The 10,092-nt window shown below is 37.7% G+C and overlaps 1 protein-coding gene across 1 annotated transcript in view; it reads left to right on the forward strand.

Moving 5' to 3' along the window:
- USP7 (ubiquitin specific peptidase 7) overlaps positions 1 to 10,092 on the forward strand; it is a 128,051-nt gene that overhangs the window by 92,452 nt on the left and 25,507 nt on the right. Inside the window, exons 12-19 of the mRNA XM_019507476.1 lie at positions 769 to 878; positions 2,432 to 2,588; positions 5,023 to 5,167; positions 5,791 to 5,921; positions 7,563 to 7,697; positions 7,864 to 7,965; positions 8,751 to 8,856; positions 9,200 to 9,292. Coding sequence (XP_019363021.1) covers positions 769 to 878; positions 2,432 to 2,588; positions 5,023 to 5,167; positions 5,791 to 5,921; positions 7,563 to 7,697; positions 7,864 to 7,965; positions 8,751 to 8,856; positions 9,200 to 9,292 — 979 coding nt within the window. The remainder of the gene's footprint in view (positions 1 to 768; positions 879 to 2,431; positions 2,589 to 5,022; positions 5,168 to 5,790; positions 5,922 to 7,562; positions 7,698 to 7,863; positions 7,966 to 8,750; positions 8,857 to 9,199; positions 9,293 to 10,092) is intronic.

Genomic DNA, 10,092 nt, shown 5'->3' on the forward strand with positions numbered 1-10,092 from the left:
GTTGGCCTCCAAGGAAGTGTACTGCTCCCACACATGGAGAGCTACATCTCCATCTTTCTTCCCTACTCAGTGCCTTCTGTGCAGGGTGTAGCCCTCTATGGCTGCATTCTAATCATGTGAGGAGTCCCACCAGGTCTGTGTAATTCCTACTAGATTGTAATGCCCACTGGAGAGTAGGAGGGCTAGCTCCTGCTTGTTCTCCACGCTTCTGATATTAGTGTACAGGCACCTGACTCCTCCAGCTGAGACCCTTGATTTCCTGTCATGCTGAAGGAGCCATGTTCTTGTTGACTGTTCCATTTTCCCTGCTGAGTAAGGCCTGTTAGGGGTCATGAATTCATCTGAATTCTCTTAAGCTACTAGCCCCAGTGAGTAAAAGGAAAAGCTACTTGTAAGGAGAGCCTCTTTTAACTCAGCAGTCTTCAGCCACAGCTATATCAGTCTTCTTGAATTTGTTTCATTCATAGACAGTTTGATCATTAATTCTTAGTCCATTGCAGTATTGCAACAAATGCACCTTATTTGTGACTGGTTTTAAATTAATTGGCTTCAAATGCTATTATAGTAGGAGGCTCGGAAATGATGATAGCAGCAGCAAGACCAGCATGGAAAAAACAATATAATATCCTTCTTGTCCCTTTCAATCCACTGTGTAGTGTGGACAAAAATCCATAAAGTATAATTAAGTGAGGCAAAAGGCTTTCAGTTAAAAATTGGGTAGATAAAGTTAATGTTGAACTATTTGTTGTGGTTTTTTTCAAATTACAGGAGGCAGAAAAGGGTGTGAAGTTCCTGACATTACCTCCAGTGTTACATCTACAACTTATGAGATTTATGTATGACCCTCAAACTGACCAAAACATTAAGATAAATGATAGGTAACACTTTTTATTTTCTTCAATTTTCCTTTTCTGAAAGTTTGAATTTTTTGAAAGTTTCCGAAAGTCTGGTTTCAGGGTTTCCTATTGAAAACCTGGGTTTCCTGTCCCAGGGAAGGGCATGAAGGTACACGGTGCTGGTGATTCTTGGGAATTAATGTTGATTTGCTACACTGATTTTTAGTGTTCTGATTGATAAATTCTGATTTCAGTATTCATTTGTAACCATTTACTGAAAAATGACATAAGTGACCAGTTCAATTGGGTTTTTTTGTTTTTCAGTGATGCCTGTATATTTTGAACCTTCCTTATACCACCAAGTTGTGATATTCTGGTTATAGTTTTGGTTTTAAAACTTAACAGATTGCTAAAGTAACAATAACTAGGGCTACTATCCTCATTCTTTCCCCCCTCACTCCTTGTGCCTCCCCTGTGTCTGCATAAGTAGATATGAATTGGAAAAACTCTTTTGTGACTTTGTGGACCTGGGTTTAATATGAGTCAGGTATACTTTCTTTATTCAGTGATTTCTGGGCATTTCAGCTTCATTGTTTGAAATGGATTTGCAGTATGTACCCAGTTTTTCAGCGTAAATTAAGAAGGAAATTGAGTTTAATTAGAAAATGTGTGCTGTTGTCTGTTTTTAAAATGGCGATATAATTCCAGTCTAAAGTGGGAGAACCATAGTCAATAGTTGCACACTTTTAGCAATACCATGTTAGAGGGGTGGAAGCAGGATTGGGATTGGGCTAGTCTGATGTTTTACATTTTAAATGCAAAGTAACTTCATGATTAATTTGAAATTATTCTGGTTTTACTCTGCAAATAACACTGAAGTTGGCCCTTAGTGTACGTAAATACTTCTAATATATATAAAACATTCTATTTTGCTGTTCCTTTCAAATTAAAGTAGCACTGTATTCATGAGTTGTTTAGTTGATTTAGCTTTCATTAAGGCTAAGTACAGACTGTCAAAAAGCCTGAGGCTGAATCAGTTCAATCTTCACAGGTTAGTCTAAGTTGCATAGATTGAACGAATAAGCAAGTGAACAGACATTCACTTTTGATTCCAGAAATACAGCCACATGTCTGCAATGGCTCAGGCCAGAAGCCAGGAGGCACTAGAGCATGCCTCCCTGGTTGGCTGGAGCAGGCAGCTTGGGCCTAAGCTAGCCCACCCACCCTCCAAGGTGGGGTTTGAATGGAGGCGCATAGCATCCTGTGATGTGGGGGGGTGGGGAGAGGGCTGTGTTTTAACTTGAATCTGGAGGAGATTTTGGACAGAAATTCAATAAACTGATGTAACCTAAATCAGTTAAGTCTGATACAGCGTCCATCCAAGTTTATCTTAAACCAATTTTAGGCCTTTTGAAAGCAGTTGATGCACACTCATCTTCTGTTGTATTACAGATTTCAGCTGGTGTCCTATCAGTTGCATTGGTTTGTACGTAATTTCTGTCCCTAGTTTAAAGAAACTTACTGAAAAGTGTAAATGCACTTCACCATAAAAGTATTATTCTGTATTAACTACAATGAACTTTTTAAAAAACTAGGTTTGAATTTCCTGAGCAGTTGCCACTGGATGAATTTTTGCAAAAAACCGACCCTAAGGATCCTGCAAATTACATCCTTCATGCAGTACTAGTGCACAGTGGAGATAACCACGGTGGACATTATGTTGTTTACTTAAATCCTAAAGGGGATGGCAAAGTAAGTATTGAAAGAGCAATGGATCTCCTTCGGTGACTTGTAGAGGAAGCTTTTGAGGTGGTTGAAAGTTCTTTAGTGGATCATCTCTAAAAACCTGAAACTGAGAGATCCATCTGATGTATACATACATCCTAGGAACTTCTTCATTTCTTAAGAGTGGAGATAATATGTTCTTTGGAGGGGAATAAATAAATTTATTTTTAATACTTTCTGAGAAGAGGTTGTTTCTCACCCTGCTTCTGAACGCTTGGGAAATGTTTTTGTTGTTGTTTTGTAGTTATTTGTATCTTTTGCTCTCTGGACTGAAATTGAGATTTGGAAATGCTGGGATTACTTGCTTTTTTAAGAAGAGCAGGTTCACATTTATCTGTTCTTGACTTGTGGCCAAAGACTTTTTGGGAAATTATCTAGTAACATACATACATAGTAGGGCTTCAGCAGAAAATATTAGTCTGTGCAGCAGGGGAGGGTTGCCCAGAATCTTTCTGGATGTCTCTACTTGCCTGAAATACATGTATTCAAATTGTTATTGTTTTTTAAAAAATGATTTTGGTTCCTTTGAATATTCTCAATAGCATGGGATGCACTATTTTGATAATTTTATATGAAGTTCATAGGCAAAGTATGTTTTCTTTTAAGATTTCTACTCTTTATTTGCTCATAAATAGTTTGGGTAGTTGTTTGTTTTTAAAAGTAAAAGCCTTTTTTTGTATATTTGCTGATCTCTGTAATTTCCCTTTTATTTTCACAACAGATAATTTACAAGCGAAGATGAAATTTTGAGATTTTATTTCATTGTTGTCAAAGTGTGGTGAAATTTTATAAGTAGCAATGGGACAGTTTGGACCACTTGTTTTTATTTCCTTTTACAAAACAAATTGGCATCAGGGATTTCATGGTAGTAAGGAAGTATAATTTGATAGTAGAACATAGAAGAGCAAGGCTGGAAGGGACCTCAGGAAGTGCCCTTGACCAAAACAGGATCATTCCTCCCTAAACCAGCCTGCCCTTAAACGCTTCTAAAGATGGATATTCCACAGGGTCTCAGTAGCCTCTTCCAATGCCTGACCATCTTTGTAAGAAAGTTCTTCCTAATATCTAACCTAAATTCCCTCTATTGTAATTTAAGACCATTGCTCTTGTCCTGACTTCTGCAGCCACAGAGGCTAGGGACAGACATTCAAAAAGCCTGAGCCCAAATTGATTCTATATTTGCAGGTTAGTCTAACCTGGCTAAGCTGAACTGGTTTGTAACCATACATGCATTCCCTCTAGACTGAGAAAATGGAGGCACATGCCTGCACTGGCTCAGGCTAGAAGGGGGCGGGGGGCACTAGAGCAACCCTCCCTTCCTTTCTACACTGCTGAGCTGAGGGAGGGGGAGGGGCATGGCCAAGCACAAACAGGATCCTCTGATTAGGGTGGGGTTCTCCCTCCCCCAACTTTGCTGCTTCTGACCAGCCCAGCAGGGAGTTGATAACAGAGCATTTAGCACCCCATCAAGAAAACAAAAGTTTCTCTCATTAATTCAGGCTCTTCTTAAACAACTTTTTCCAAGGAAGAAAGGGAGGGATATTACCAGCTGACCTGTTGATTAGCTCCAAAAAACCCTAAGCAGACACTGTCCTGTCTGCCTTTGTCCTGTTTGCTTTACACAGACACCTTCTGGCGCTAGCTATCATACCACATGCTGGCTATGGTCCCTGCTCTGGGAGAGGGGAGGGGGGGAATCTCTGCTTGAGCAGGGAGTGGTGAAGGAGCACAGGAAAGCCAGGCAGACGCTGCTGTGCCTCCTGTCTCTGCTGGAGCTCCAGCTAGGGAGCAGAGGGGTGGGGTTGGGGGGCTCTGATTTAAGTTAAACCGGGAAGTTTAACTGTCTGGGACAGATATTGCAGAAACCAGTTTGAGCCAAATCAGTTATGTCTGATATTACATTCAACCAAGTTTATCTCAAACCAGTTTCAGCCATTTTCAAACTGGTTTATGTGCACTGAACATCTGTTCTGTTACAGGTTAAAGTAGTTTCTGATCACTTAAACCAGTTTATGTGTAATGTCTGTCCTTAGCCAGAGAGTAGTATCTGTTCTCTGTATAAGTCTTCAAATAGCTGAAGGGTGGTTATCTGTTATTTTAATAGATTTTATTAAGGCAAATGCTTTGAATAACTGAGTAGGGATTTCTGGTTTTTAACATAAAACACGCTCAAATATCTTATCAGTAAACCTTCAAAGATGTATTCTGAGTGAAAATAGAAAGTAGTGACCATTATCCTGACTTTGTTTGGGTACTTTAAAAAATTCTGTGTCTGAAGAAAAAGCCATGTTCCAGTTGCTTAAAAAAAACTAGAAAGAATTCTAGTCCTGGCATAGAATAAATCTTAAATTTGAGAACCAGTTGAACAGTTTTTTATATGAAAATATTCATTTTTCCCCAGTGGTGTAAATTTGATGATGATGTTGTATCACGATGTACAAAGGAAGAAGCAATTGAACACAATTATGGCGGTCATGATGATGACTTATCCGTGCGGCACTGTACTAATGCTTACATGTTGGTTTACATCAGGGAATCAAAATTAAGTAAGTACACAGCAGTGTGTATGTGTGTTGATTCAGATAATGAAATGAGGTGATGTAGAATATGAACTCTCACTGTTGTCACCCTAAATTGTTGTACTTTTGCCATGTGATGGAACTTCAGAAACTGCATGAGGAGGTTGAGCTGGCTCTTTCCCATCCCCAAAATTCCATATATTTTTAGCTGGCATAATATTGTCTTAAATATACAATGCATAACAAACTTTCTTTGGAGTTGCTTTCATTAATCATAGAAAATTAGGTTTGGAAGGGAGCCTAGGAGGTCATCTAGTCCAATCCCTTACTCAAAACAGGACCATCCCCAACTATATCATCTCAGCCAAGGCTTTGTCTACCCTGCTTTCTACTAGCCAGGGCTGTGCTATGAATGGAAGGACTGTGTCCACATTGTTTTTAAACAACTAAGCCTCAGTGACGAGATCTGTTTCATATATATCTCAAGTTTGAGTGTCATTAACTATCAAATAGAAAATGCTTTTAATTAAAAGATGGGGGGGAAAAAACCTGTCTCTGATATAGTGTTGCCCCAGGAACAGTCATATGTATATATGGAAGTGTTGTTGGATTCTTTTAAATGATATCACAAAATTGACTGTCTTTTGGAGGTGAAGTTTTGCAACCTGTCACAGACCATGATATTCCTCAACAACTAGTAGAACGACTACAAGAAGAAAAGAGAATAGAGGCTCAGAAAAGGAAGGAGAGGCAGGAAGCTCACCTCTACATGCAAGTGCAGGTCAGCTTCGAAACTAACTTCCACTTGGAAATTTGAAATTGAATATTATTTTGAAAAAAATTAGAAGTCTAGAAACCAGGTATATTATAAGCATAGACGTGGTTTGGTGCAAAGTCTTCCCATCTGCTTGCAAGTATATTTCTGTCTTGTGTATTGTGGGGGGGTGTACATTCAAAGGGCTGGTCCATTTGAGGGTTTTTTGTTTTCTTTTTACTTGTAAGAACAGAACTCTGAATGGCTTTTTCAGGGAAAATTAAAATCTTAGATAAAATGAGCAGGACTTGAAGGCGGTGCTTGAGCAGTTATGTACATCACCTTCATGAATTACTTTTTGAAACATGACTACTGTATTTTCTCACATACAGCATGCCCCAAAATATAATACATACCCTGTTTTTGAAAGGAAGAATGAAGAAAAGATTTTTTCCCCAAAGTTATGGCTGCATAGAGCAGGGACAGAGCCTGATCTTCACCACTTGCCCTCCCTTTCCTGCTTAACTAGAGCTGAGACCCTAACTGCTCCTGAAAACTGGTCCCCATGTGTGGATCTTTGAAAGTAAAGGTTCTCCGAGGCTGTGAAATGGGATGAGACAAACCAGGTTCAACTAGTGAACAACAGAGTTGCCCTAAGAAACATTAGCTTGATTAGTGAAGCATCAAAACCTTTTAGAAGGACACATGAGTATTAACACCTCTGGTTAAACAACAATGAGCTATTAAGTCAATTGATTCCCCCAGCTGCCTGAGTAGTAATTCAACAGCTGCTACACTGAAGCAGGAATCAAAACCAGGGTGCATCTGTTCCATGCAGAAAAGCAACTTCCCTGCATAATACATGGACCCCAGTTTTAGGGGGTTGATTTCTCGGGGGAAAGGTGTGTGTTGCGTGCAAGAAATAAAGCATGTCTAGTCAAAGGCCTCAACTAATTGAACTCACCAGTTCGGAGGATTTTGTTACCTTTTGTGAAGATAATATTATCTTTTTTGGAGGCAGCCAGGTACCACTGTAGTCCTGAGTGTTACCTAGCTTGGCTCCAGGGACTGCTGTTCCATACCCTGCACAGATCTGGCTCCATGTGGAGCCATTCAGTACAAAATAAGTGTAAGCACTTCCTCTTTTTTTCCTCAGGCTACTATGTTGCCCATAATCATCTCTTTGGTTTTTGAACAGAGGCAGGTATTTAGCTGCCCCTATACCAGAATTGCACCACTTACACTGGGGTTCTTCTGCAGTGCATAGATGGTTTGGGTGGTGGTGTTTCTGTAGGGTTTTGCAGAAGAGTAACCAATTAAATAAATGTCTATAATATGTTTGCAGAAGTAGGTCCTAAAACATCACAGAGTAGTTTTGTAGAATTAATTGACACTGGTCAAGTACTAAATGTACTCATTTGTATAAGTGTTTCCAAGATTGTAGCCTAAATATTGACCTTGTTGTCTTTTTAGCTGTCAGCATCTTTAAAAAAAAATCATTTTGGCTATAAGTTTATATTATATTAATAACTTGTATGTTTGATGATTTACTATAACATATGTTACACTAGCCAATAAACCAGTTGCATTCAATTATTAAATTTGTCTCAGGGTTTTTGATTCTCTAGCTGTATATATAAAGTTACTTACCCATAAATGCATTTTCAGATAGTGACAGAGGACCAGTTCTGTGGCCACCAAGGCAATGATATGTATGATGAAGAAAAAGTGAAGTACACTGTTTTCAAAGTATTAAAAAACTCCACACTTACAGAATTTGTTCAAAATCTTTCTCAAACTATGGTGAGTTTTCTGTGATATGGTATCTAGCCATCTGTATTATTGTTGTCTGTATTTCCCAGGTATATGTGATGTTCAGTCATAGTTTGGATTTTTGTTAACTGATTAGTTTTGACCAATTCTAATGAAGTACCTTAATCTATTTTTCTCAAAATGTTGTTCTTTTTAGGGATTTCCACAGGATCAAATACGATTATGGCCAATGCAAGCTAGAAGTAATGGCACTAAAAGACCAGCAATGTTGGATAATGAAGCAGATGGCAATAAAACTGTAAATATTCACTGATGAGAGGGGGGAATTATTTCTCTCCGTCTCAAAACATACAGTTTTGACTGTAAAAATGTAGCTGTAGAACATCAGAACCCCAAATGACTTGCAATAAATAATTACGTTTCTAATACAGTAATCTTTATTTTGGGGGGAAATTGTAGGTTTTTGAGAGTTGATTTTGTTTTCTGTTTGTTTTGATTTTGGCGCTTGTTCGTTTGTTTTTTGAGAACAGATAGGGTAGATCTTTGCCTGGTCACAGAAGAAACAGTCATCATTTTACCTGCTTGTGATATGAGTTAATAGATTTAAATATATATTACTGGTATTTCAAATCATAAAGACAAGGACAAGCTTCCTTGAATATGTTATAACATATTGCACCCAAATATCAGTAATAATATGGATACTAAATGTTGTACTGACACATGCTGTAATGTTTGTTTTAGCAGTTGTCATGGACTTAAAAAAAAACAAACAACCCTTTTAAACTGTAAATATTCAGCCTAAAGAGTCCATTTCCAATCAAAATCTATGGGACATAAAGCTTATTTAAGAAACCACAGCACAGTACTTGTAGCTGTTATTTTTACTCTAATAAACTTCCTCTCATTATAACTTTAAAAAAAAAGGATTCTACCAATGGTGTAAAATTCTTTGAAGTACTTTGCTTAATTTTTAATGTATTGAACTGATCAAACAGTACATAGTATTTTGTCTATATTAAAGTCTTCTACAGGCACTTTTTACTCCATTTCTTTTTTTATTTTCCATTTTTAAACAAACAGATGATTGAGCTAAGTGACAATGAAAATCCTTGGACAATATTCCTGGAAACAGTAGATCCAGAGATGGCTGCTACAGGGGCAACATTACCCAAGTTTGATAAAGATCGTAAGTGTATATTCTAAAGCATGAAAAATCCAAAATCTTCCTCTCTCCCCCCGCCCCCTCTCTCATTGTGTTGCAGTGCTCCATGGTAGAAATAGATTGATTTCAAATTGTATTAAGTATTAAAAAGCATTTTAATCTACTATATATGGATGCTTATTTGGGTTCAGTATGTAAATAGTATTCTGAAAAAAAGATCTGGAAACCAGGTTGCATGTTGCTTGTCAGCTAAGAACATTTTTGTCATGCTATTATTAGCATGAAAGTGGATTTTACAGCTAGATGAGCTTCAGATGTGCTAAGATTAATGCTTAAGTTGAAATGTAACTTGTTTCTCAACTTGTAGATGATGTAATGTTATTTCTGAAGATGTATGATCCCAAGACTCGGAGTTTGAATTACTGTGGACATATCTACACACCTATATCCTGCAAAATACGTATGTCTTCAAGCTTTTGTCTTTCTTCAGAAATTTCTTAGAAATTTTAAGAGTGCCAATTATTAATGTAGTTCTTTGCATTTGTTATCAGTTGTATATTAAAATCACAAGTGGGAAAATAAAGTTAAGGCTTTTACAGCAATGTTAGTGTAGCTGTGTTGCACATGTAGTGTGTGTTAAGTGTGTCATAAAATATGCAAGATTTTACAGCATGGCTGCCAAAACAATCAGTCCTCAATTTTCTAACTCTGTAATATATTGTGCGACTTAATTATTGAGTTAGCATAATTTAGCATCCTTTTATTTTAACACAAGTTCAGTTGTCTGTACTTCATATGCTTCAGCTAGGCTTTGAGGTTCACACCACCTTTTGAGATGAATGGGGTGCAAGAATTGTTGGTTCTATCTTTGTTGCTGCAATTTATCTGGAGATGGTTGTCTAAAAAACTTAAGTTATTGGGGCAAGAGCATATTGCTTGATGCAGGGTTGGTTATATCTTTATTACCATATTAAAATTTAGGATTTTATCGTATGGTTGTGAGCACAGCAGATGTTTCAGACTGTGTAAAATTTTGGGATCTACATTTTTCATGTTAATAGGGGTTTTGGTTTTTTCTTATCCTGGAGTACTACAATTTAATGAGAATTGTTGAGAGTTTTGGTGCAAGGTGTTCTACTGTAATCTTTTGTAAAATGCCCTTGTATAACTTATCCCAGCAGCAGCCTGAGAACAGCAGCCACTGTGCCTGTCAGGTTGAAGAGAGAGAGAGATAGAGCGTGTGTGTGTGTGTGTGTGTGT

The sequence above is a fragment of the Gavialis gangeticus genome, unplaced genomic scaffold (genome assembly GCF_001723915.1).
Source record: "Gavialis gangeticus isolate Ggan-Ray unplaced genomic scaffold, GavGan_comp1, whole genome shotgun sequence".
In the NCBI taxonomy this organism is placed as follows: Eukaryota; Metazoa; Chordata; order Crocodylia; family Gavialidae; genus Gavialis; species Gavialis gangeticus.